This window comes from Synchiropus splendidus, chromosome 18 (assembly GCF_027744825.2).
Source record: "Synchiropus splendidus isolate RoL2022-P1 chromosome 18, RoL_Sspl_1.0, whole genome shotgun sequence".
NCBI lineage: Eukaryota > Metazoa > Chordata > Actinopteri > Syngnathiformes > Callionymidae > Synchiropus > Synchiropus splendidus.
The window spans coordinates 2,825,029-2,850,858 of NC_071351.1; the positions used below are offsets into that span (position 1 = coordinate 2,825,029).

Genomic DNA, 25,830 nt, shown 5'->3' on the forward strand with positions numbered 1-25,830 from the left:
ATCTAAAGGCGAAAGGGGCGTGTCAAGATGACGTATTTAATGACGTAAACTCGAATGTGCTGTACTTTTGCCTCCAGGCCTGCAGGTGGGGCTAGTGAGCCAATCCGTAAGTTGAGCGCCCCCAAATCACAGACAATCGAAGAGTACAACGATGTAGAAAAAGTCGATAAAACAAAATTTAAAGTTTCTTTCTTCAGCGTTTCGTCTTCGCTGCAGGTGAGAAAACTCGAAAGCTTTTTCGTGGTAATGAATTTGCATGAATTTGAAAGTTATTGTACTCAATGGAAAAACACACTTTGTCCTGGGACTAGCGTTTGTTACCTGGAGGTAATTCCGTTAAAGATGCGATATTATTATCACCAAAACGTCGACTTGTGTCATAGCTGGCGGTTGCACGGCAGGCAAAATTTAATGGGAAAGTGAGCGCACAACGTTTTGGCTAAAACCGACGGACGAAGATGTAATAAAATAGCGTATGCTGGAGTATCATTTCGGTGGCGACGTTATGTTGTTAACCAGTGAGTAGTTGTTTTCCTTGACATGATGTGGACAGCGTTTTTGTGTCGAGAGACAAGGAGAGATCCGTGGTATATGCCTTTATTGTTAGCATATTTGAGCATGGTGTGTTTGTGTGTTCAGGATGGACATGACCAGCAGGTTGGAGGTGTGGTGGGAGCTGGCTGAGAGCTGTGGTCTCGCCACTCTCCATCAGGTCCTGCTGCAGATGTGGAGGCTGCTCCTGCTCTGCGTCCTCAACAGACTCCTCTTCAGACTAGGTTTGTTTGTTTTTCTCGTGAGCAAGTTGAGGAATGAAGATTAAAAACAATGAACTGTCAGATTTGGTTTCGCATTTATCCTTTTAGCTTTTGTACATGACTCATCTGAGTGATCATTTGGGTGCACTGACACAACTTAAACATTAGTGTACTCTCAGAGGAAGAAAACTGTCGAGAAGTCTGTAATTGCGTCAGAAATGTTTAAAGTATGAAGCAATATGCTGGGTTTGCTAACTTCTGTGAATATAATAGCACAGGATAAAACATGCAGTTGAGCTCATCTGGCCTCTGTAGGAAATGTTCCTGGATCAATGAAGCATCTGGTGTCCCTGCTGACTGGGGCCTACAGCCTGTTCCTGTTTTTCGAGGTGCACATGCTGTGGGTGTTGCTGCTGTGTGGGCTTTGTTACCTGACTTTGTTGTTGAGTCGAAATTCGGACAGCAGAGGACTCTTTGTCTCTGGTGCAATCCTCATCTACCTCCTGATTGGGTGAGTGAGCGCACTTTTCCCTTTCATACTCCCACAACTGTGTTCTGGTGACCCATTGTGTGTAACCAAACTTCCATTTTCCGTGTGTAAACCTCACAGAGAGATGCATTTAATTGACCCGGTGATCTGGCAAAAAATTAGAGGTAATCACACTGCAATGTTGAGACATTTTTAATTGTTGAAGCCGTCATTAATGTCGGTGTTGGTGTGAAGGATCTCAGATGGTTGTTGTGATGAAAGTGATCTCCGTGGCCTTTGACCTGGACAGAGGAGCTTTGCGGAGCCTGCCCTCTCCCATGGAGCTCCTGGGATATCTTCTGTTCGTCGGAACGGTTGTTTTCGGGCCATGGATCAGTTTCTCTGCGTACAGCGATGCCATTGCAGGTCAAAAGCTGGTGAGAAGTTCTTCATGCGGGAGTTGCCACTGTCTCCAGGACTGTGGCACTGAAGATCATGTGTTCTCTCCAGAGTGGATCCTGGTTTCTGACCTCGTTGCACCGACTTGTGAAGAGCCAACTGTGCCTTCTTATGTCCACCTGCATCACACCGTACCTCTTCCCTCTGTTCATCCCCATTGAGGGAAACCCTTTCACACAAAAGTAGGAGAATAACTATCTCCGTGAACAAAAGTTGGTTGTGTCACTGAACCTTCTAATAACTGTTGTGTCATGGCAGGTGGCTGTGGGCCTATGAGAACGCCCTCTCCTTCCATTTTAGCAACTATTTTGTTGGTCACCTCAGCGAGGGCACGTGCATGTTGGCAGGAGCGGGCTGCACCAAAGAGAAGGACAACTTAAAATGGTATGTTACTCAAGCCTGGCAAAGGAAAACATAGTGGTCATTTGAATATAACTGTTTGTCATTCTCATACTGCTAATTTAGGACATTGAGATTGTGAGCCAGCTACATTTTTCTAGCTTCAAACCAACCCAAACACAAGCAAAACATCCAGTGAATTCCATGGGTCTCCAGGTTCTGATGGAGTGCAGCAAATAAACTAGACCCAAGCAGTAACAATAAGACAGTGTGCGGCCAAGGGAAAGTCGGACGGTCTTTCTACCTCACTAAATGGAACATTATTGTTGTGTAATAATGTTTCACTGAGAAACATTAAAATCAAATTCCAAAGCCTGGTTAAAGAAGTTTGCCAGAATTGCTTTTGCCTTAAATGTACATAATGAAACAGAAATATATTGTTGGCCTTAAGTCATGATAATAATAATCATAATAATCTTTATTTAATGAGGAAAAGGTAATAAGAATTGTATGTTGAAATATTTTTAAAGTAATGAGATGTTATATTTAAATGTATTTTAAAATAAATAACATTGTTTTTCCTTGAAAATATGTTTAATTACACAGTCATCTACACATTTTCACTGGTATTATTACATACCCTAAATGAAAAAAAAAAAACGAACACATCTCAGTTCGTAATAGTAGCCATGTGGTGCATTGAATATATGGCGATGAGTTCGATGGTCATTTGCTCTTATTCCGCAGGGACTTGGCTGTGGTGAAACCGTCCCACGTGGAGATGCCCCGCTCCATGGTGCTGGTGGTCACATCCTGGAACATCCCCATGTCCCGCTGGTTAAAAAGCTGTGAGCACACTTTGATTCAGAGCTTTAATGAAACCTTAAACATGATTCTCGATGTGTACACAGATGTTTTCAAGAACGCCATGAAGCTGGGGACGTTTGCCGCCATCTTGATGACATACACAGCCAGCGCCCTGCTGCACGTGAGCGCTCTTGAGTCTGTGCCTCAGATCCTGTTGAAATCATAACAAACACAAGTTAGTCAGAAATTTCTGAGTCTGAGTGGACGCTCTTATGTCCAGGGTCTGAGTTTCCACCTGGGAGCTGTTCTCCTTTCTCTGGGCTTCATCACGTATGTGGAACATGGTAAGAATCACGCTCCTCTCATTCTTTATTCTATTTTATTCAAGAAAGTTCTGCTTGAATGGCTCACATCCTTCACTTTCAGATGGTTCCAGTGCTCCTACATTGACTTGTATGATAAAATACATTGTTTATAGTGTTTTGTTTTTTATTGAATTTTGTAAATCCAAACTTTCTAGTTCTAAGAAAAAGACTTGCCACCATCTTCAGTGCCTGTATCATGTCCAGACCCTGCCCTGGTGACTGCCCCCACCAGCACAAGAAGGTGTGTACATGCACCCGCATAATGCTGGTGTCATCTTCTCTGTCATTGGTGTCCATCTGGTCTTTTGACACATTCATGAGCGGCTGATGATGAGTCTCAATATTGTCCTGTTGTGCAGGAATTCTGGGTGAAGCTCCTTAACCTGCTTTTCTCTCTGCTGACCATCTTCCATCTGACTTACCTTGGCTCCATGTTTGATCCCGGGCTGGACGAGCAAGAGGTGGACGAGGTAGGGATGTCTGTATTATACCACAGTTACCTGCCAGTGTTGAAACTCTCAGCTGTTCTCTCAGCGTAGCTTCCTGTTGTTGATCCTCTGTGTCTGCAGGTGTATCCTGCCTCTCACACCATCCAGAGGTGGTCCGAGCTGAACTGGGCCAGCCACTGGGTCGTGTTCATCTCCTGGATCTTCTATAGATTGATCCAGTGAGCCAGCGGGCAGGTAGGGAATCCTGCCATTTAAGGTCACATCTGGTTCTGTTGGAGTGGATTCCAAGTCCATTTGCCACAGTTGCATAGATGTATGAGCAAAAAGCTGACTCACCCTCATGGTTAGGGATACCCTGCTGCGAGCTGCAGACAGCAGGGGGAAGATGGCATCCTGGTCAGAATACAGGCACATGATTCCTCAATATCTCTCTGTCTCAAAGCTGACCGTCAGGGTCACTTCCAAAGTATTTGTGGAAGTCTCTCCAGAGGCTGTTAAAGTGTCCTTTAGAAACGCCACGCATTGCTCCGTTGGTAAACTGAAATCTGGATGTAAAGATGTGAATGACACTCTCTTGATCCGAAATGAAAATATACATCACGCATTTGCCGTTCAGGCAAAATGTCAATTTCACATTATTTTCTTTAATTCTACATCACAAATTTCTTTCTGTTTCTGTTTTCTATTTTTAATTGAATTTTGCATAAAGTTATATCGATTATGTCTGTTTTTTTATGTTCTACTGGTTGTTGCATTTTTTTCGATGTTGTGGTGTGGGTTTATGTAATATTCTTCCACAAAAAAATGAAATAAAAAAGACAACTTATTCATTATATTTAGGTAATAAATAAAAATAAAATACATTAAAAAAAACGTGAAATTTGAGAATAAATGTGAAGACATATTTATTTCAGGTGAACACACACAAAAACACACAATTTCTGTCCGATTTGTAAAAAGAAGAAAGAAATGAGTGCAATCTGTGAAAAGACTCACTCGAAATTCCTCACCTCGAACTCTGACATACTGGTGAACCAGAATGAAAATTGCATTGGGTTTTATTTACAAACATCGGCAGCCATCACTGAAAATTATGAATTGCTGAGAGTTTATTAATTTAAAACAGTGATTTTCATGGAGTAGTTAGTGAAACATTGGAGCATCCGATATATTGAATGAGCGAAAGGACCACTTCCCTTTTGTGCCACTGTTGCTGGCAGCAGGTGCTAACTAGCCGTCAAGTATTTCGTCCAACATCTGCTCACACATGTAGAGACAGCGAGGAACATGGAAGAACCCTAAAGAAGAGAAAATAATATCATTATTTTAAGTTCATTTTACAATGTAAAACCTTCCCATGATGCAAGCACAGTGCATTCAATATGCCACCAAGCTTCACTCTGCACCTTTATACGGTCCGCCTTTGAAGTCGAGAGCCACTTTCCCTTCTTGTGTCAGATAGCCGAACCATTCACCCGCCACAGGGTCTGAAAACTGAGCGGCATGGTCCATTTTTGGGCGGAAATCTTCCGTTTTTGCAATCAAATTGTGGCTGAGAAACTCACGTGACGGAATGTGTAGTCGTACACTTGAAGGAATTTGTCCAGCGCTTGAGGGTTCTTGTTTTGTCTGTAGACCATGAGGAAGGCGATGAGAGCCTCACAGTGGGGCCACCACAACTTCATGCTCCACTCCAACTGGAAAAGACACAGGAAGTGGGATGCCAACGTGAAGCTCATTTCTACGTGGGAGCTAATGAATTGTGCTTTTAAATGCTAATGCTGCTGTCAGAGAGCCTTGTCACCGTCGCTTCAAACCTCCTACCTGTGTAGGGCAGTGACCATCCACATCCAGGAAGTAGAAGAGCCCGCCGTATTCTTTGTCCCATCCGGAGTTGAACGGAAGCTCCACAAACATGCTGATGGCAGTGTTCTGCAGGTCCTGGTCCTGCTGCCCTCGCCCGTACTGGAGCAGGAACCAGCCCGCCTCCAGGGCGTGACCTGGATCAGCCCCAGCAGATGACCAAGTGTATTGTTGCTAATCTGACTGAAGGACAGCGGTTCTGTTCTTACCTGGGTTCTGGAGTCGACCATGACACCCTGGAAGCTCGGCTCCATCCACATTCACGTTTTCCAAAATGGCCGTCCCGTCTCGCTGGGTTTAAAACGTAAATCTAGGTCAGTTGTGTTTACCTTGCTTCTGGACCTCCATCATGTCCTCACCTGAACATGCTGTAAGATCTGCTGGACACACCACTGGCCCAGCTCTCTGTGCTTGTGAGCAACCTCCTGACCTCTGCCTTCGGTCAGCTGCTGCAGCAGACACAGGAGCATCATTGGAACTGCCATGCTGTTGGTGGGAGTGTCACCAGGGAGCTGAGGCCGACCGAGGCCTGTGGAGTCCACACGGACCCAGAAGACCAGCTGCTCCATCATCTGTGCAGCCTCCAGCTGGCTCAAGGAAACATAGGTCAGGATGCGGACGTGTACATGAGGTTTCTGCTGTCCAAACAAAGTACCTCCATACTCTCATCTCCGGTGACTCGGCTCAGCTCATCGAGCGCCATGACGTAGAAGCACTCGCTGAATATGCTCCTCTGGACTTTGACGGCTTTCCCATCTCTGGTCAGACAGAACGCACACTTCCACTGACCGCTGGTGTTGGAGACCCGAGCAAACTTCCTGAGAAAAGCACCGCCTGGAAAACAACAGCCAAGGATGTCTGATCACCGAAGACCATGTCTAAGTCTTGGCTCATGAAAACCCCATCGGCAGCAGTGGACACTGCTTAGTGCCCACTGGAATACTAACTACATGCAAATACCCCCTCCTCCTCCGAGCCAGAACAATCTTTGAGCAAATGTGTGACGATATGTAAAGAAAATAAGAAACAAAAATCGGACAAACTCAAGGTTAACTTAAAAGCCATGATGAGGATCAGCACCTGCAACCAGCTACCACCAGGTGGCAGATGAGAAACATTAGCTGGAGAACAGTTGGACTCAAACGTACACGACTTTGTACATACCAGCCTTTGCTGCTTCTAGTATTTCTGGCCGACGAAACCGCTCCATGGTTCGGTACAGCCGCGAGTACATCCACACCTGCAACCACAGAAAACGGATAAAAACGCTGAACAATTGTAATGTAATATCACGTTCTTCATGTTTTTGTCGCAGTCTGTCATGTTTGTGTTTTATTTTGATCGGAAACATCCTGTTTTCACTGCTTTATTTCTTCATAGGAACTTGTTCCTGGCTGGGTTGCCAGGTTATCTGACATGGCACCAACCAATTTGTTTCAATTTATCTTGTGCTGTTGCTTCACCTGCATGCTATTTTTTGTGTATCTGAGCAGCCAGTGTGACTGTCTGGCAACCACGCCCTGCCTCTTGTTATTCTTTGAACACTTTGTGCTTTTTGTTTTGAAATTGCTTTTGTTATTCAGACTTCAGGTCATTTTTTGTTGTATTAAAGAGTTTAACTTTTATTGTTGTGGGACTCCCTTGACCATTTTTCAGACAGTGCCCAAACTTGGGTCAAAGTTTCAAGCTCAAAAACTAGTATTTAATGCCTGATGAGGTGGTGAGGGACACACTCACCTGTCTGCCCTGCAGCCAGACGTACTTCAGCTCGTCGTACACCGTCCCATCCTTCCCCAGACACGTGAAGAAGCCGCTGAAATGGCACCGGTAGTGTCACGGCGCAGTAGAGCACAACAGCCTCACATACTGTTCCGATCAGGGCTCTACCCGTGCTTCATGTCGTGAGAGTGTTTCAGCCAGAAGTCCACCACCCTGTCCAGTTCTGATCGTATCCTGGCACGACACGCCTCCAGACTTGTCCTCGACATTGTGCCTAGCAAAGAGACAAGGAAAATGCCTTTGTGTGGCCCATTTTTAGGGCATTTCTGGACTTTACAGGACTTGCAGAAACATTCTCCCATAGTGGTGCTTAAAGCAAAACAATGTCCACTGCTTTTATATATACACACACTCTTAAATAATAACTAAAAATAAAGAATGCATCATAAATGTTAGTCTCCTTCCCCTGAGTGCTTGAGTGGGATGTCAAGAATCCTGTTCAGAAAAACACATCTGTGCTGAGTCAGCGAATTGCAGAGTGTTTTTGTGTGTGTGAAACGTTGACTGCAACTGTGTCAGTGAATAAAAATGGAGGGGCCGTAGGGGGAAGTGTACAAACAGAAAAGGGTTTGATGCAAAGCCCATGCAAATAGAGAAGTTTGATCCAATGTTGTGTCTGTGTTTCTGGACTTTGTCGCGTCTGGATTGGTCACGTGATTGGCTGTTTGTCTCTGACCCAGCTTCCCTGCTCCACTCGTCCATCACTGGACGCCGCCGCGATGATTTGTTGCGCACGTTAAATGCGCAATATAAGCACAGGCGCACAAACACGAAACAACTTCAACGCAACATGTTTAAAAAAACGGTCAATAGCGGCGAACCTTTATTTAAACGCCACTAACATGCACGCGCACGCGCTAACGGGAGCGAGTTCTGACCTGCTCAGTGGGAGCTCGACAGGCAGGAGTTCTGGTGCGGATGAGGTCTGGTCCAGAGGACTTGTTGTTCAGCTGGGTGTCGCTCCGGGTCACGTGACCGGCGTCAGAGGAAGCGGATCTGAGCGCTACTGACTGGAGCTGTGATCTTGTGACACCGAAATCTGTCGCTTCAGGAGATTCTCGGGTGACGTCACCGACAGCTATCCCCGCTATCAATAGTTTTCTGTCAATGAAACATCTCTCCAGGCTTTCAATAGCCACTGACTCCAATGAAAGTTGTCATAGTAACCACCGACGCATGTGGCACAGATAAAGGGCAGTTAGATACAGTTAAGTTTAAGATCGAAGTTTTGTTCTGTTACACCAAAACGCCATTTATTTTTCTTCATCTTTGTTGATCGGCGTTTCCACAGGGGTTACCACCAAAAAACTAAAATAATTATGGTCATTGATGTAGCACAAATAATAAACACTGCTGGGAATGTGCTATATTCTTTCAATAAACTCTGAAAACACTTCGCCCAAGTCAACATTAGATGGCAGCTTTTTGCTTCATGCTCGCAGTGAAGTGAAAGTTCTGATAAAGTTCCTATCGCGACAAAAAAGGTTGTTTCTAATTACATTATTTGAGTCACATGGAACAGTAATTCATTTCCTGTCAAATACCTTCTTATAACGACAATTCAGTAATATTTGTTATTTTGATATTTGGTGAAAACATCAACTCAAAGAGAACTTGCTGAATAATCTTGGTGATAAAATACATTTTTTAACTCACAATTTAGAAATATTAACTGAAATCATCTTGTGTTTTTGAGAACAACAGCTAAATAATGAAAGATAATCTCAAGATAAAATGAATAGCAGTGCAGTAACGGAACTATTTTTGTCAACAAATCCACAGGCATTACTGTTATACATCAAAAGTGAGAAGTATTCATCTCTGTTCAGGGGTTGCTGGTGCCATCCAAGGGTTCCAGTCCTGAAATATCTTGAGAAACACCATCACGAACAAAGCACTCATGTTTAATTCCTCTTCTTCAATCATAACTTCATACATCAGTCTATCATTCTTAGTCTCAAAAAAAAAACACTCTCCTACTCTCCCAAAATATTATGATCAAACAAAAGCGACAGTGACATAGAATTGATAATGTCTTATTTTCTGACATCCATGTGATCTGCCTGAGTTTAATTTCACGATGCCACAAACCCTTGGCCATCTCATCGTGGGGACAGATCGGTCTTCACAGCAGCTGTGATCTGTCGTCCAGATCGTTTCTTCCCTGGACGCGCTTCTACGTCCACTGAAATCTTCACTTAAAAGTGTAAATACGAACTGTGAGATAACGTGCCAGGGAAAGATAAAGTTGTGACATAGAAATCAAGGACGCCACTCAATAATAATAATGTTTTATTCTCTCCACTCTGATAAAGAAGACACTCACCCCCCCTCCTGTTATCATGGTGGCTGCAGAGAACCAGGAAGAAACCTGAGTTGGAGCTGATCTCAGATCCATCAGGAGTTGGGGTCAAAACTCAAGGTCAAGTATGCAGACATCCGCTGACACACCTGAAGTGATCCTGGATCTACTATGTAAACTCACTGGACTCATTGTTGGGCATTTATTTTTAATGATTTTATAGAGTATATTTCATTTTCCCTTCTGACAGCGTTCTCTTTGTTGCTTTGTCTATGTCTTTAATGTGCGTTCGCTGCCATAACAACCCAATTCCCCCCATTGTGGGAAGAGTAAAGACAGTCTAATCTAAGTATTACTAACCCTTCTTCATAGTCATGAGTTATGTTTATATAATTCAGCCTCCTTCCTCTAATAATCCTGTAGTGCCACTAACCCCATGTTGATTCCTTGGTATCAAGTCCTCCTTGTATCATAATGGTAAACTCCTGATGATCAACTCCATATTGTCACTTTTATATCAGCTCAGTATTTAAAATAAAATTACAATTTCTCAGACTTATCACGGTTTCGTTAATCTCAGTCGATCTCAGAAACCAAATTCAGGAGCGGCGGTGTCTGAGAGGAGCGAGGGAGGAGGGCCAGGCCTCTGCGTCCTCCCCTCTGCTGCTGCTCGACTTCAGGACAAAAGGCCGGCGCTCACAAGCTCACACACTCACACACCGGCAGGATGAAGCCGTCTCGCTGTCCTGGAGCAAGATCCCACACTCAGAAGGTAAGCTGCCATGCTGAACTTGAAAACATATCTGGACTTGAGAGTCTCATTCTCACTCATCTAGCACCAAATTGTGGCTGATATTTTTGTTTATATATGGACTGCAAGTCATCAGTGTCTGACACCGAATTTCTCTCTTAATTTCTGGATATTAAATTGAAAATAAACACTAAATCTGTTAAACATTTTCTGCATACAATGTTAAAGTTGCACAAGAAGATACAACTATATCACATTGTGAAATAACAGAATGTTTAAAATGGAAATCATTTTAATACTTCACATATATATATGAAATTATTTTATTAATTATTTTAAATATAAATAGATAAATTACTCCCTTTTGCATCAATGGTAGCACAGCTTCTATGTGGTTTATTAGTTGTGTTGCTGGAGATGTTGAATTTTTGTTGTTGTATATAGTTTTATAGTAAAGTCAGTTGAGTAAAGACAGAATTGTCAGTGAAGCTTATGCTTAGCAATAGCTGTACTGTTTGCAATAGGGAGTCAATGATTGAAAATGAGCAAATCTCTGGGCCGTCAGACAGAGCCAGACTCCAGTATTCATTCATGTTTGAGGTCAAAGAAGTGCTAAAAGATGCCTTTTGAGATGCATGTGTGTTGAGTTGTTGAAAGAGGTTGATGCTAAACAGCTAGTCAACGAGACAAAGACGGTGACATTCCCTTGACTTTGTTCACTTTAGCCCTTTGTTATGCGCCACACTAACAGCAGCAAGTTTGCCGCAGCACCGAAGGATGATTTACGTGTCAGATCCAATCATGTGGAGGCGTGAGGAGGTGGAGAATGACTCCTTTGTTTCCCCCTTGATTACTTTTGTTTTGGTCTTCTGTGTTGTGATTTCATCATGGTGGTGTTCCCCAGCCAGAGTGGAAATGCTGCACCTTTAGAAATTCAAGTTACATTTTTGTTCTTTATTTTATTCACGACAGCTTTTTGCTGAGCTACAATATGCAAAAGTGCACAATATTTACGTCCTTTTATCTCATGGTAAACTGCTGATAAACCTTTGTTTAGATATGATTATTGTCTGTTATACCTGAATATAATGTAGGTGCAGTATTTAGTGAATGGAATGATACAGCTCAAATTAGTTTGTAAAAATATTGAGCGACAGAATTGTCTGATATAGAAGTTAACTGTAGAGCCGTGTTTCAGTCTCCTCTCTGGTGTCCTCAGGTCATGTGGATGTTCTTCTCCAGCATCTGTGTGTCTGTCTGGTTCGTCCCCGTGGTGGCAGCTAAACCTCGCTGTGGTTCGGACCTTCTTGAGGACCTCATATTCGTGTGTGGCGACCGAGGAATCTACTTCGGTGAGTATCATCTGCAACGCTCACAAAGTGGACTTGTGGCACTCATTTCTGGGCCTCCTTCACCGCCCGTCCCTGAATCCAGTCAAGTCAATTTCGGAGAGGATCAGAGATAGTGGTGTGGAGTGTGACCTGGTCCTTGGTTTGAAGAGATAGTGGGGAAGATTCTCCCTCTTTTGGGCTTCATCCCAAAATATTATGAGCCTTGTTTAGTCTGTCCTCATATGCAAGGAATTATATAACTGCTGATTGCTTCTTGCATGTCAGTAAAATATGGACTGGATTACTGGACTCTGGTTTTAGATTCTCCGGTTTCTTCTGCGGTCACCTCATTTCATCCGTTAGATCAGCCACCTGCCCTTATCTGAGGTCAGGTGAAGTCGGCCCAGACGCCTCCTCCAGGTTTCATTGGGCCACGCCAACCTCACGTTGGTAGAATGACGATCAGCTCTCATGCCTTTCACCTGATTCGCTCCCCCTTTTTCCGACCAAGGCCACTTTCTCCGTCCAGTATCTCACCGGTGTCAACATCGCAGCGTGCTCAGCAGAACGCCGTGCCTTGCTGTGTGATAGCATTAGAGCTCAACAGTAGATATGTTGCACAGCCTTCACATCAACAGCAGTATCAGTAGATCGGTCCAGTTGTCCACCTACGCTCAGGTCAGGTGACGGAGCAGAGATCTGACATGAGCAACTTGCAACCACAGGAGCTCATGGACAGCTGAGGACCCAAGTGTCCGTGGGCCGGGAACAGTCAGAAAGATGTGGCAGACTAAACTAAAGGCACCTGAGCACACAGTCGGTGAGAAGGTCATGCTCATCGTCACCAGCAAATTCTTCAGAATTTAGGTGGCTTCTGCTTCTGCATGTTAAAAAATGTAAACTCATCTGTCATTCAAAGGTCAATATAAGGGCTGAGCTTTAACCGAAACTAATCCTGGCATTGATATTTAGGTGACTTTCCGCCTGCAGGTAAAGGCTCGTGGTCTGGTTACGGATCGAGACCGCGAGGGCGGGGGATCGTGGACAGATGCTGCCTGTCGCCGTACGGCTGTGAGCTTCACCATCTGGAGAAATACTGCGGCAAACCTCCCAGCCAGACGGCGACCGCAGCGCCCGCCACCACGGCAGCCGTTGTGTCGGTGAGTCTCCCTCACTCAGATCACCAAATACAGCCACATTTGTGAGTGCAATATCTGATCAACACCAACTCCCAGTTCACCGGTATCAACTCGAGCTGGATCAACCCAATGAGAAGTCGCTGCAGGGCCAAGGCCGACAGCTGAGTCTTGCTACTCTCAGACCTTGAATCACCTGCTTTTTGTTTTTTTGTAGGCGCAGCAGCCGTTCCTGAAAAGACTTTCAGAACACGTGGCACGCTCCGACAGTCCCAAGAAAGAGGCTTACAGGAAGAGAACGCCGCCGCGACGGAAAAGCAAAAGCCTGCCGTCGCACACGAGAGCCAGCTCCGAGGACAGAAGACCCACGACCAGTCGCCCCTGAACAAGCTAGTTTTTCTTTCACTGTAAGGCATCATGGTCCGAAACAGTTTCCTTTCCTGAGCAACTCTCATATATTACATGATTAAAGTTATGTTATTATATCTCATATATTCAGTACAAGTTGTTGACTCTGATGTATTATTTATTTGCCACTTTGGCTCAGACCGATTTCACACACCTGTTTATACTGCTCTGAATGTGTCTTATTTTGTATTTGTTGGATGAATGTTAAATGTATTTTCCATCGACAAGTCATGGATGTTTGCGACTCAGTATGTTTCAATTTTACCTGAAGTAAAACCTCATCACACGATGACGCACAATAAATTTGTCTGTTTGTATTGATGTTTTTGGGGTGGTGTTGGCCCGTTTTTACAATAAGTGCGAACGGTTTGTTCAGCTGAACTACGCATTCCTGCCACGTGAGGCAGCAAAGTAAAAAAAAATCTTCTACTTCAGTTGTTTGGCAAAAAAATCGAATAAAAATATCTTTACTCTATGACTGAAGGAAATGTATTGTCCCAGCTCTCCCGGGTGCAGTCCATGCAGGTAGCATCTGCAGCACATCTGCTCCCTAAGATGCTGATAAGACAGCTGGAAGAAGCGGCCTCCTTGTGGCAGCGTGCATCGGATACTTCACCTCACTATCTATTGCCGTAAACATTTATCCGAACCGACGGCAACCTCCTCGGTGATTCTCAGGGTCGCGGCTCAGCTGCTGCAGCCAGGACAAAGGTCCACATTCATGAACTCAGAACTCACCTGGACAACTTGCTGCACTTCAAAAGTCAATTTGAGTCAATGAAAATCTCAGAGAAAACATTTCAGAATCAGAATGGACGAAGGATAGGGTCAGTTTTTTTTGGACTGACTTGTTGCTGCTCACTGTTATGTCACAACAAAAGCCAAGTTGAGCCAATCTTCCGTTTTTGGAGCAAGGACTTGCGATTAAGCTCCTCATGCTCCTCATGTCAGTGACCTGCTTGTCTGACTCCCAGACTTGGTGGCTCGGTTCTGTACAAGGCGCATTTTCCAACGGAACCAAAATATGTTCACGTCATTTCTGATAATTTAGATGATAACCTCCTTTTTCTCGACTAAAGAGTTGGTGCACACATTTTCAGTGTTAATCCTTGAACATCGATGTGGAGTCGGAGGCATGGGCTTCCATTGGGAAGTGTTACATGACAGCGTGTCACAGTGATGGAGCAGTCATCAGTTAGTGAGGCTCCAGCATGCATTGCAGGATGAAACTTTTCGCTGCTCTTTAGTTTGGAATGGATCCAAACTAAACTCCAACTAGGAAAAGCACAACAATGCTGGAGAAAATGTGGACACATGGATGCTTCTCATTGTCATATATTTTGCACCTGTATTAAAATACAGTCTTTTTAGTTTGAAGGTTTTAAATATTCTTGAGGAGATATTTGAATGTATAACATTCGTAAGGATCCACAGATGTTTGCTGGGACATTTGCCCGCACATGCGCAACAACGTGATCAATATTTATTTAAAATCTTGTTAGAAAAGGCTGAAGGGTGATGGACCTGATGTCAGAAGTTGGAATGATGTTATTGAAGATGGAGCATTTGACTGAAAACTGGGTCGTGCACAAAAACATGGACTAAATTTAACATTTTTCTGCAAAGATATCCAACCTAGCAAGTTCAAGTTATTGTAATATCCACATTGTTTGTTTTCTGTGTATGTATTTTATTGTATTTTTATTTTTATTTTATTTGTCTGCTGCGTTATACACCATTGTATGTATCATTTTCAAAATGTAATGCCTGTACTTTGTAAAATTTAATAAGTAAACAGTTAAAAAAATCTCAAGTGGATGGAGTTGCAGTGTTTTGATGGCATTGTGAGCACCTGGTTAAACAAAAGTGCTTGCTTCCTATTGTAAGATGGAATTCCCATTCAGTGTCCAGTCTGCACTGCGCATAAAAACAAAAATATAATCTGCTTTTCTATGTCGTCTAACTGTCTCCTAGTGGACAAAGAGTGTGCGACTATTCAACAAGTTTGAGACTCCTCTTAAATAATGAACTTTTATCAGTCTCTGGATCTAATACACAGATTCAATCTGAGGGGAATAACTGGAGGTAAGTATGAAACAAGCTTTATAGATGCCATTTTGTTGGAACACTCATCGGCACCAGAGAAGATTCTGGTTGGTATCGTAGCTTCAAAAAAGTTCTATAAATAAACAATAAAATTGTGGGGGGAAAAGTTACCAGGAGTGATGGCTAACTTTCTTATAAGCATTGTCTCCCTCCCGGGGACACCCTGGACAGCTCGCCAGTCCGTCATGGGAGGAAACCGGAGCACCCATTTGCTCACACACCAACACATGCTCCGAAAAAAAGTTGGATTCAACCTGACAGGATCAGAAATAAATCGGAGTAAGCCTTTGGAAATGAGACGCCACGCCGACCCAAAACAGGCGGGATCCATGCGAGGAGCAGCCCTACATAGATAGCCATGTATCAGTGATGAGATTCTGCATGGAACATGTTGTACGTTTATGACATTATCAAGTGTTTATTCTCGATAGTTAGGCTGATCTCCAGCACGGCTGGAGTTCTGCTTTAAGAGATGATATGATTGTTGAGAACACAGCTGGATTTAGGTCACAATTGAGCAACCTGAAGGATATTATGAAACACAGGACGTGTTGTTACGGTCACACTGGTTTTCTATACTGAGCCTGTAGACCAAAATGAGGTGGTTAAACATTGTACAGTGGTATATGACAACTGCGCGTGTGTGTGTGTGTGTACTCTGTACTTTGACAGCAAAGGAGGAAATCGTCCGCAGAATCTACCGCACATTTAAAGAAGTTCACTTCCTGGTTGTCGAAGCGTGAGAAAGAGTCAACCAGTCACAGTTGCAGGAGAAACAAATAGGATGCTACACTGACTCTTGGGATGGACAAGTCACAGGTCAGTGCGTCTCCAACTTCCACGGCTCTTAACTTTGACGTCTGAATTGGGGATCTGGATTTGGGACTTTTGTTTTGCACGTAGAAGGGAACAGAAAATGAAACCTGCAGAGCAGCAGAATAGGATGATTTCAGAATCATAGCACCAGAGTCAACAGTCAACTCCATGTTGTTTCTGGAAGGAGAAATCTCTGACTTAAAGTTATGAACTAGGTCACCGCTGAGGCCTCGACTATACCAAAAATGCTATGGATGATCATGATTAAGTCTTAAGTTCCAAAGCTTTAAATTACCGAGGATGAAAGAACATTAATATTTGTCAAGTGCTGGCGTAGCACTAGCATGCAGAGTCATGCACCTGTCTGTGGCCTTCCTTGTCTTTCACTGCTGTTCCAGTCGGTCTGGATGGGTAAGAGGTCCTCGCAGAAAGTCCTCGCAGATAGGTAAATAAATCGTGTTTTTCCGAGTGCTACTGATGAGGAAAAGCTCCTGATGGTTGTGACTGTTGTAGCATTCATTGTCTATAAATAGATGGAGGAGCGTTTAGCTAGTACTTTTCTTCACCTGCTCCCCGTACAACTCTGGTGTCACTGCGAAAATAACTGCTTATTCTCCATCTGGGTTCAAATCCCAAACTCTCATCTGGACACCAACTACATTTTCAGTGTTAGTGAACGGATTTAAAGCCATAATAGTCGGATTTCTTCGCCACATTTGACTCATTCTATCCTTTCACAAGAAGGTGTGTATTCTACCAATGATTGGCTCTTGCTCCATGCACAGTGTATCAACCATAATTTTATTGGTTAATCTTTACAGATATAATCTCTGTGTGTTATGAACCCTTCATGTGTCAGTCAGGAAATGTACTGTTAGCAAAAAAAACTTTCCAAATATGTGCTCAGATTGGTGAATGTGACAGGGTGCTTGCGTTTTAAGGGCCATAATTTTCGAATAAATGTGTCGCTGTATCGAATGAATATGGAAATAATGAAGGAGAAATGAACAGATATAAAATATACTTATATTTTCCTTGAAATAAATACATGTATTGCCTTTACTGTTGCTTTACTTGTTTCCACAGGCGTTTACGAATTTTGGCACTCGTGGTGTTCCATACAATGCCAGTACTTTGCATAGTTTGATAGCTCAACTCTGGATTGAAGAAAATAATTTCTGTTCCAGAAAGCAGAGGAGCCGCTGTCCCCCAACCGCAGGCGGCGTATCACCTGGTCATCCCTCCGTTTAAAGAGTGCGTGAAGTATGATGCTATTGAGAAAACGAAGTTCTTAGTTCACATATACACAAGTATGACTTTGATTCTGTGAATGGTTGGCAGACAGACGCAGCACCATTGAGGAGACGGATTCGACCAGACGAAGGAGGTTTCATTCCTTTTCATTCTTCCGGGAATCTTTGAAGAAACGTATGTTCAACTTCTGCCAGAATTCCTTCGGGCCATAATTGTTCCTGGCTCCTCTTTGATATTACGTCACTATGGAAGAGATAGAATTAAACTTCCGGCTCAAGTTATTAACTTTTTTTTACTCATACAGTCATGAACAAGCCCATTACAATGTAAAATCCCTGTACAAGTATATGTGGATGGGCGATATAAATATCAGAAACATATACGTGATTTTTTAAAGTACAAAACAAAAGATAAATAACTAAATAAAACAAGATGGAAAATGAAATATACATATTAATTATAGGGGGTAAAATGATTTAAATGTGTGCTTAATTGGTGGAAAGTGTAATGGAAGTATTGTTGTGTTTCAATGTAGAAACCAATTTTAGATTTAGATTTATGGATGTGGCTGAGATTCGAATGAAATTACTGATAAAATAAGGCTGCGATTATGAACTCGAGGATTGATGATTCATTTTTAAAATGCCAAATGATCCTCCTCTGCTTGATCATTTGTCAGGTCCACGTGACGATGGAGGCTCTGAGCAACAGCAATGGCAGGAGCTGCGAGCTGACGTAGAAGGTGACTGTTAATGGCAGAGACGAACTGACGCCTCTGATCCCAGCTCGTACTGGGGAGTTCGATCAGACCAGTTTTTCGATTATTAACGCTGAGTTATTGTTTATTTCATTTGCACTCAATGCCGCCATCTAGTGAGAGAAACGAAGAAGACAATCCTAGTTTAAAAACTGCAGTCATTCTCGCGTCTCCTTCAACCGCCTCTCCTTTTTCCTTTTTTCCTATAGTTTTCACTGATGGTTTGAAGTTGAACAAAACTTGTTGCGATATGGACAAAAGACCATGACGCAAAGGTCATGTGACACTCAGCCTTACGTGTCTGTATTGTTGTCTTATTTTGGTTTATGTTCTTCAGGTTAGAACCCTGTGCTTTAATGCTCTTATCGTTTTAAACTGGCTCTTTCACCAGAGTTGTTGCGAGAATTATTTAAAAACATGGCTCCCCTCTAACGTCACAAGGAACAGCTTCTTCCCCTCCTGATTTTATTTTTATTTTTTCTGTCAGCACTTTATTCCAAAACACTTTCCTAGTTGGTGGGCTCCCCACTGGCCATGGCAATAAATTAAATTCTGATTCTGATTCTGATAAAACAAACAAACAAACAAAAAAACTCCAGTGTTGCTGAAGTACCATTCAATTCCACAAGGGGGCGGTGTTTTTAACCTCCCTGGAGACCTGTCAAGGGGCGGGGCTTCTCGACTCGGTTCTCATGTCCCTGTTTGAGTTGTAGTTTCTGGGACTCGAACCACCTGTATCGCCTCGTGCTCCACCCTTGGTGTCACGCATTACTATTATTATTCGTAATTTATTCACTTTTCGACGGCGTTTTTGGGACATGCTCGCCTGGACATTGAAGGCAGCACACAGACGCACGGGGCTGCGTGTCGTTCAGGGACCGCAGCTGAAGCACCGCGGGCATCGAGCTGTTTTGGCGCAGGAATGAGTCGAGAAGCAGACACTTGTCTGGGTTTGTCAGCTGAACCGAGCCGGCTGACTTTTTGACACCATGAGCGAAGGGGTGACCAGGAGGCAGAAAGGAACCCGTGTGCAGGACTTGCAGGAGCGATGGAGTGAGTCGTTCATCAAATTCACCTGTTTATAGTCATTAAATGTTTGACTTATGAAGAGGTTATAAGTTGTTTTATGAACTTTCCACTCAGTTAAATGTGTTGCTGCAAAATACACTGGCTCATAGTGGTGCGTTCAATGACTCGAACAGGTTGTTTATCCGGGAATCGACAACGTCGCTTTTCTTTTTTCAACTTTCAGACCAATTTACCCGTAAAACGTAGCTATAATCTGACTGAAAAAGGGGTGAGAATGCTTTGTGATACTTTGTATTTCGGCAGCGTTGTTCCTATTGAACCAGTGCCAGTTTTTGAAATCTGTTTATGTGCATTTGGGGTTGTTCCGTCTGGATGAATTGGTAGATGGCGCTTTGCTACAGAGGCAAATGTTTGCTGTGTGGCTCCTTCAGGACAGGTTTGTGTCAGGACACGTTTTGACGCTGGAGGCGAGAGGCCGTTCCACAGGACGGTTGCTTCGCCCACAACATCCCAGAGCAGAGGGTGCAAGAATGCGGTCCCGTTGCTCATCCATCACGGAGTTAAAAACGATTATCCAGAGCTAAAAATAACCCTGAAGTGTAATTGAAGTATGAAAAACATTTTTACACCCCGTATAATATCGTGTATTGTATCATATACTGCAGCTTGCTCTGATTTTTAAATAATGTTATGTGTTATTATAACGTTTTTGTTTGCGAAATTCTCACCTGTAAAATGCCACATATCATTATCTTCCCATGGGAACGAACTCTGCCTATATAGTAAATATCACATTCATGAAATATCAAATCATGAACGCCTCAATTTTTATATTTAGATTACCTTTTTTCTAAAATGTTATCTGGCAGTGTTTATTTTGGTTTCATTTTTAAAAATATTGTCGACCATTTATCTTCACTAACTTGTTTCATGTCATTCCTTATTTGTAAGTATAAAAAATGTTTCCATGCGGTGTACAATTGTATCCAAAAAAAATTCATTTGCAATTACTCAATTTAAAATAACAATTGGTTGCTGAATTTTATGCTGTTAATCTGAGACACAACTCACATGAAACTGATATAGTTTTCCTTTATTCTCAAAAACAACAAAAGCTGTTTGCAGGACGATTTCCTCTAGAAATATGTATCAGAAAAACCGCCATGAAGAATTTGTTAACTGCATTGTTCTTCGTTGTTAATGATTAAACCATGACTGGTCAAGTTACCATGTCGGAATCTCTGATGAATGAGTCAAAGCTGTTTCCATTTTTTCCACTTTGAATGCTGATCCATTGTCAGGTCATATTGATAACAGTTTTATGAGACTCCCAGGCATGTTGTCGTTGGCCGCGCGTTTATGTTATCCATTACCATCTGTTTTGGCTTCTTTATGAATGAGTATTTCACACAGGTGCGATTGACCTTGCTTTCTCAAGTGTTGATGTGGCATCTCTCCCAGGTGCTGTCCCAGTTCGAGAGGACGATGGTGGACGACCAGGTGCTCTCAAGAGGTTCAGTGCCATGTGGTCGTCCTTCCGCAGAGGCAGGAAAGGTAGCGACCGTTAATGCCAAAAAAGCAAAATGCAGAGTGGCTGGAAGCAAACACAGAACATGCTGAAACTGATGTTTTAAACAGTAGAACTGGTGTTTCCTGTGGTTTCCTCTATGATAAGGTCCCGGCTGATGCTTGGCTACAAGCACTTAACTCCTCTTTTTCTAGGAGGGAAGGACTCTGAACACACAGAAGCTCCAAGTCTGTCTGAGCCGGAGAGCAAGTCCAGGGCGCCCCGCTATGCCAGCGGACAGTATTTCTTCGAGTACCTGGTGGTGGTCAGCCTGAAGAAAACAAAAGATGGCAGCAGTTATGAGCCTCAGATCTCTTACCAGTTCCCCAAGGTGAGTATCAAACACTGCTATCTTGCCGTCAGCATCATCATAACAGCTGTTATCTGCGTCTCCTTATAGAGAGATGGGATGGCCAAGTTTCAAAAGGAAGAGGAGGAGAAGACACTAAAGGCTATCACACTCTTCTGTTTTCCTGAAGGTGTCAACTGGGCCCCACTGACTGAATATCACAGGTAACAGTGCAATAGTGGTCGTCTCTAAATGAGACTGCTCATGTAGAGTTCCATCCTTATTTTGCTATTTTTCATCTTCATATGTTTAGCTGTTGCTAGTTCTTCATTGTTTGCTATTGCTCATCTGTGTTTATCTATTGTTCATCTGCATTCATGTTTCACCTTCTTGAAACAGTTTTAGCACTACACATTCACCCAAATTCAACTCCATTTCCCCTGTAGTCTTCATCATCCTCCTGCACGTCTTTGCTGACCTTTGTTTCTCCTCTATCTGCAGCGAGACTTTTTCATTCGTGTTGACGGAGATTGATGGCAGCAGGCGAAACGGATACTGCAGAAGACTCTTGGTGCGTGTGTGTGATTCTGATTTTGCATCTGTTTCGTCAAAATAAAAGCGGCTGGGGTGATACATGTGTTGATCATGTGACCTGCAGCCAGGAGGCAATGGAGCTCGTCCGCCAGAAGCCTACTGCATCATCAGCAGCCTGGCGTGTTTCGGGTTGTTCTCCGAGGTGAATCCTTCTTTTCATCAATGCTGTCTTTGTGTTCAGTTGAATCTGTTTTGAAAATGCTTCCCTGAGATTGAAAGTGTCACTGATCTGTGTGTACACCGTCTCTAGCCTCCCACCTGTGTCGAGTCATCGTGTTTTGGTCAGGAAACAATTTGTATGAGCATAAAAAAACTCACTTCCAAGTTGGGTTTCACTGCTGAAACGTCTTTCCTTCTTTGGCAAACTGTACGAAGGTAGCAGCTGTGCACCTGACTTTACTCTTGCTCGACGGTGCCTGTTCCTAGATGAACCCCGACAAGGTCTGCACCACCTAACATGTGGTCTAATCCTCCTGTTAAGACAGTGAAACAAAAGTCAAGCAAAGGAAACCATGTGACACAGCAGCAGATAAGCTCCCAATTCTGACCTCACTGATTCCTCACAGGAATGTTACTGAATCATAAGTAGAGGAACACGTTCGTCATTTGTGGATGTGCTGCATGCAGATCTTCGACGAGGTGGAGAAGCGCCGGCAGATCTCCATGGCGATGATCTACCCATTCATGCAGAAGCTGCGGGAGGCTCCGTTCCCCGCTCCAGGAAACACAGTGGAGATTAAGAGCTTCATTCCTGAGTCGGGCACCGAGGTCAGAGTCAAACCGCTCTCACTCTGTTTTCGACCCACAAAACCTCTGGCTCCTCTTGTTTGAGCGGAAAGATAATGGAAGCTCCCAGGGCAGAATGGTGAGGGTTTTTACTGGTCAGTTGGAAATTGGGGTCACAGATTCGATTCCTCCCGTTGTGCAGGAGATCTGGCGCTGCAGTGTCAATATTGAATCACCAGGTAGATCTGGGTGTCCTGGGTACTTTGACTTCTCTGACATGTTGATTCAAATGGCAGCGATGCCATTTACATGAAATAATTCTGCTACATCGCAGTTGGTTGAGGAGCAGCGTTGAAGACTGAATCAGCTGTTGCTACAGTGATCATGATTATTCATAACACGGTGGAGCCTCATGACCTGAACACATCTACTCACTTTAGTCAAAGCTTGTGGGCGTTATGTTTGCATGCCGTCTGTTGGGCCGGTAATGTTCCGCCACCTGTCCGACCAGTTCCTTTGTTGACATCTGCCTCTGATCTTTATACGCACAATCAAAAACCCTGCACACACGCTTCGCTCGGTGAGCCAACGAACATAGAAGAACAAAGTTCAGAGTGAGAACATGCATGGCGTCTCTTGTCACCGGCTCCCAGGGGGTTTTCCACTGTGTAATTATATTGACTCAATGGAAGGTAGCGGTGACATTTAGCAGCTGCAATGAATACATGAAACTACTGAGCTCTACAGGCCACTGCGCTTTCAGTAATGTCGCCTGCCGTACCCCAAACTCAGAGCACACCTGGAACTTGCCCTAAAAATACAGACTGGAGGCCAGAAGTCCCAGATTCCTGAGACTTTGTCGAGCTACGGTGCTGCAGGATATTTAGATTTAGATTTAGATTTAGACGCAAGACATGTGGCAGCTAGGATGATAACAACAACAACAAACATGGAGGAATCATCCCTGAACAAAAGCAAACAAAAGCATTTGTATTATATTTATATTGTCTTGATGCTCTGGAAAATGTGCTCAGAATTCAGTTCAGGATCAAGAATATCTGGTTCAATAGTGGATGAGTCAACTGCTGCAATGTTTCTCCAGAGCTGGTTCTTTTATGAATTCCTGCTGACTCAGGTGTAGTGATGTGAAGTGTGTCGATTCGGAGCCAACCGTGTGTTATTGAAGGCGTGGTGAGAAATCCCCAGCAATTCAAGGACAGGTTCGGTGATAACAGCTGGCTCAGAGGCAGGTGTTTGCTCACAGTAGGTAGCAGTCGTGTCTGTACTAAAAACTAAGAAGGGCTGTTGCTGTAATTTGAGCGGTGGAATCGAGGGGAAATATCTCTTGAAGCAGTGCGAGTTGCACATGTGACCTCCACTTCCAGGGGAACCTGTGTGGGTGTGTCACTTTCTTGTTGTGTCTCAACCTGTCCTCAGTTAGCGAACGCTTCCTCCTTCCCTGAAACCCGACACTTCTGGTGCAGAGCCGTGTTTCAACAGCTCGCAGTCATCTCAAGTATTCTCTGGTGTTGTTGACCTCACCCCAGCAGCTTCCACCAGACGACACACGAGTGGTGTTTTAAATAATAAAATAATGTAAATAAAATAAATGTAATATTTGGACTAGAGTTTTAGGGCCAAGTGTTGTGACCGTATTTTCTGGTGTGTCCAGTCAGGTTAGTGACATGTTTGGACTTTTGGTATGTTGATTGTGTCTGTGAAATTGTTGGGTTATAAACAGCCAAAATGTGTGTGTAATGAATGATAATATCTCTGGTATGTTCCTTCCAATTTTATTTGAGATCAAATGTGGTGGCAAAAAAACTGGTTTCCACCGCATAAAAGCTTGATCCTGTCTTCAAACATGAACTTTCTGTGTTCAACGTGGAGCAGATCATCCGGCTCACGCGGCCGCTGGACTCCTGGCTGGAGCACGTCGACTTTTCCGTGCTCTTCAGCTGCCTCACTGACCATGAAGTCTTAATGGTGTTCGCTGCTGCCGTTCTCGAGAGGAGGATCATCTTCATTGCAGAGGAGCTAGGGTGGGTGACGACTCTCTCGCTCACACACACACTATTTCATATTTCTAATCCCTCTCTTTGTTTCCCTCAGCACTTTATCTCAGGTGATCCATGCAGTGGCAGCCCTGCTCTACCCGTTCACCTGGCAGCACACCTTCATCTCCATAGTTCCTCGAATCCTGATCGATGTCGTGAGTGCACCCACCCCCTACCTGCTGGGGGTCCAGAAGTGCCTCCTGGACCAGGTCACTGACCAATATGATGTGAGTTCTTTTAGAGATTATTCGGGTTTGAGTGGAGCTAAAAGGTTTTCTGTGTCTCAGCTGCTGCTGGTGGATCTGTCTGAAGACAAGAAGAAAACTTTCCTGGTCACCGTAAGTGTTGCCTGCAGTCATCACTCAACAAAAAACACTTAAAAAAGACCATCTTTTCCAGATCGGAGATGAGGAGTCTATTCTGCCTCCAAAGCTGCAGAGTGAAATCCTCCAGGCTCTGAGCGACAGACAGAAAGCAACCAGTAGGTCTCCCTCACTTTACAGTGGTGCCAGGGGATCAGCCTGAGGACGCTTGCGTTGTGTTTGCAGCACCTGAGGAGCTGAATCGGGTGGTGTCCGAGGCTTTCCTGCATTTCTTCGTGAGGACGGTCGGCCACTACATGTCATACGTGAAGCCCAGTTCAAGTGGGAGCGGAAGAGTGTTCGAGAAGAGGAGTTTTTACAAAGCTATCGAGTCCAAGACGACGCGACATTTTGTCAAGAAGTTCATCCAGACGCAAATGTTTGACTTGTTTATCCAGGAGGTGGAGCAGCAGCAGGCTGGGCCGCAGCAAGGTGACTTTTCTGACACTCAGGTTTACTGTCAACACTTCCTCACGCAACCTGGATTCAGTTTGTTTTGTTTGTGTTACAGGAATATTTCACCAGAAGATTGTGGAGTATGAGAAGAAGAAAAAGGACAAGACGAGGAAACGTTAGCCTTTTGTCTGGAAGTCACGAGAAGCTGAATGTTTTGAGGTTTTATTACTGCTGTTTTTAATTGTTCCATGTTTGACTTGATGTGTTGGTGTTGTTGCTGCTACCGCGTGCGAGATACTGTCAATGATGTCACTGATGATCAGGAAAATCATTTCAAATAAATACTTGTTTTAAGTCATCTCTTGTGTGGATATTCACTTTTTAATAACATAAGGCAACAGTGGAACATGAGCCTCAAAACACGCGTTTACCAGAAGACATTTTGGATGATTGGGAAAGACAGTGCAAGAACAGAAATGCTGGCTGTTTGGATTTGCCTCACTGTGCTCATGACAACACAAAATACAACCATGAATCTTCTTCCAACACAGACCCAGCTCAACCCTGGATGAACTCCACAAGATGCAGCACTCAAGTTTTGATCCATTCCAGACCAAAGCAACCGATCTTTTTTTAGACTCTGCTGTCTCACTTGCAAACATGA

General features: G+C 43.7%; 4 protein-coding genes across 11 annotated transcripts; 3 read left to right on the top strand and 1 right to left on the bottom strand.

Annotated features, from left to right (window-relative positions):
• Positions 1 to 104: 104 nt before the first annotated feature.
• On the top strand, positions 105 to 9,739 carry LOC128749636 (protein-serine O-palmitoleoyltransferase porcupine-like). Of its 3 annotated transcripts, none has more exons than XM_053849414.1 (14): positions 105 to 216; positions 640 to 776; positions 1,071 to 1,266; positions 1,366 to 1,409; positions 1,480 to 1,661; positions 1,735 to 1,865; positions 1,942 to 2,067; positions 2,770 to 2,870; positions 2,934 to 3,010; positions 3,110 to 3,173; positions 3,350 to 3,435; positions 3,554 to 3,664; positions 3,764 to 3,877; positions 9,601 to 9,739. In XM_053849414.1, exons 2-13 carry the CDS (start codon positions 641 to 643, stop codon positions 3,863 to 3,865), a joined length of 1,356 nt encoding a protein of 451 aa, XP_053705389.1. In that variant the 5' UTR covers positions 105 to 216; position 640; the 3' UTR covers positions 3,866 to 3,877; positions 9,601 to 9,739. The 3 variants fall into 3 exon arrangements, with proteins under 3 accessions (XP_053705389.1, XP_053705388.1, XP_053705390.1); XM_053849413.1 differs by having other exon boundaries at positions 9,604 to 9,728; XM_053849415.1 differs by lacking the exon at positions 9,601 to 9,739 and adding an exon at positions 5,279 to 9,393.
• Positions 4,530 to 9,798, bottom strand: renbp (renin binding protein). Of its 2 annotated transcripts, none has more exons than XM_053849418.1 (12): positions 9,612 to 9,798; positions 8,164 to 9,477; positions 7,394 to 7,499; positions 7,244 to 7,319; positions 6,671 to 6,746; positions 6,162 to 6,340; positions 5,866 to 6,093; positions 5,716 to 5,797; positions 5,468 to 5,643; positions 5,209 to 5,340; positions 5,050 to 5,137; positions 4,530 to 4,941 (listed from the first exon to the last, which is right to left on the bottom strand). In XM_053849418.1, the coding sequence occupies exons 3-12, from the start codon at positions 7,492 to 7,494 to the stop codon at positions 4,874 to 4,876; spliced, it is 1,206 nt and encodes a 401-aa protein (XP_053705393.1). In that variant the 5' UTR covers positions 7,495 to 7,499; positions 8,164 to 9,477; positions 9,612 to 9,798; the 3' UTR covers positions 4,530 to 4,873. The 2 variants fall into 2 exon arrangements, with proteins under 2 accessions (XP_053705393.1, XP_053705391.1); XM_053849416.1 differs by having other exon boundaries at positions 8,164 to 9,502.
• On the top strand, positions 9,607 to 13,640 carry igf3 (insulin-like growth factor 3). 2 transcript variants are annotated; one of them, XM_053849419.1, is made up of 4 exons: positions 9,607 to 10,359; positions 11,558 to 11,690; positions 12,642 to 12,829; positions 13,023 to 13,640. In XM_053849419.1, the coding sequence occupies exons 1-4, from the start codon at positions 10,315 to 10,317 to the stop codon at positions 13,188 to 13,190; spliced, it is 534 nt and encodes a 177-aa protein (XP_053705394.1). In that variant the 5' UTR covers positions 9,607 to 10,314; the 3' UTR covers positions 13,191 to 13,640. The 2 variants fall into 2 exon arrangements, with proteins under 2 accessions (XP_053705394.1, XP_053705395.1); XM_053849420.1 differs by having other exon boundaries at positions 9,622 to 10,359; positions 12,660 to 12,829; positions 13,023 to 13,631.
• Positions 13,641 to 15,998: 2,358 nt separating this feature from the next.
• On the top strand, positions 15,999 to 25,524 carry dennd2da (DENN/MADD domain containing 2Da). Of its 4 annotated transcripts, XM_053849305.1 has the most exons (16): positions 16,008 to 16,138; positions 17,323 to 17,389; positions 17,477 to 17,563; positions 18,069 to 18,131; positions 20,637 to 20,729; positions 20,898 to 21,073; positions 21,143 to 21,255; positions 21,533 to 21,602; positions 21,690 to 21,767; positions 22,253 to 22,393; positions 24,245 to 24,393; positions 24,464 to 24,635; positions 24,696 to 24,746; positions 24,808 to 24,889; positions 24,957 to 25,202; positions 25,282 to 25,524. In XM_053849305.1, the coding sequence occupies exons 1-16, from the start codon at positions 16,124 to 16,126 to the stop codon at positions 25,344 to 25,346; spliced, it is 1,668 nt and encodes a 555-aa protein (XP_053705280.1). In that variant the 5' UTR covers positions 16,008 to 16,123; the 3' UTR covers positions 25,347 to 25,524. The 4 variants fall into 4 exon arrangements, with proteins under 4 accessions (XP_053705279.1, XP_053705280.1, XP_053705283.1 ...); XM_053849304.1 differs by having other exon boundaries at positions 15,999 to 16,138; positions 24,464 to 24,746; XM_053849308.1 differs by having other exon boundaries at positions 16,085 to 16,138; positions 17,323 to 17,398; positions 24,464 to 24,746.
• The last annotated feature ends 306 nt before the right edge of the window (positions 25,525 to 25,830 follow it).

Bases quoted from the DNA above. Each gene is read 5' to 3' on its own strand.
- LOC128749636 (XM_053849414.1), top strand. From the start codon at position 641: ATGGACATGACCAGCAGGTTGGAGGTGTGGTGGGAGCTGGCTGAGAGC. The intron at 1,267-1,365 runs GTGAGTGAGCGC...TAAACCTCACAG, and splicing joins CTCATCTACCTCCTGATTGG to AGAGATGCATTTAATTGACC. The intron at 2,068-2,769 runs GTATGTTACTCA...CTTATTCCGCAG, and splicing joins GAGAAGGACAACTTAAAATG to GGACTTGGCTGTGGTGAAAC.
- renbp (XM_053849418.1), bottom strand. From the start codon at position 7,494: ATGTCGAGGACAAGTCTGGAGGCGTGTCGTGCCAGGATACGATCAGAA. The intron at 7,320-7,393 runs GTAGAGCCCTGA...GTGCCATTTCAG, and splicing joins TCTCACGACATGAAGCACGG to CGGCTTCTTCACGTGTCTGG. The intron at 6,747-7,243 runs GTGAGTGTGTCC...CTGTGGTTGCAG, and splicing joins TCTGGCTGCAGGGCAGACAG to GTGTGGATGTACTCGCGGCT.
- igf3 (XM_053849419.1), top strand. From the start codon at position 10,315: ATGAAGCCGTCTCGCTGTCCTGGAGCAAGATCCCACACTCAGAAG. The intron at 10,360-11,557 runs GTAAGCTGCCAT...TGGTGTCCTCAG, and splicing joins CAAGATCCCACACTCAGAAG to GTCATGTGGATGTTCTTCTC. The intron at 12,830-13,022 runs GTGAGTCTCCCT...GTTTTTTTGTAG, and splicing joins CCACGGCAGCCGTTGTGTCG to GCGCAGCAGCCGTTCCTGAA.
- dennd2da (XM_053849304.1), top strand. The intron at 21,768-22,252 runs GTGAATCCTTCT...TGCTGCATGCAG, and splicing joins GTTTCGGGTTGTTCTCCGAG to ATCTTCGACGAGGTGGAGAA. The intron at 22,394-24,244 runs GTCAGAGTCAAA...AACGTGGAGCAG, and splicing joins TTCCTGAGTCGGGCACCGAG to ATCATCCGGCTCACGCGGCC.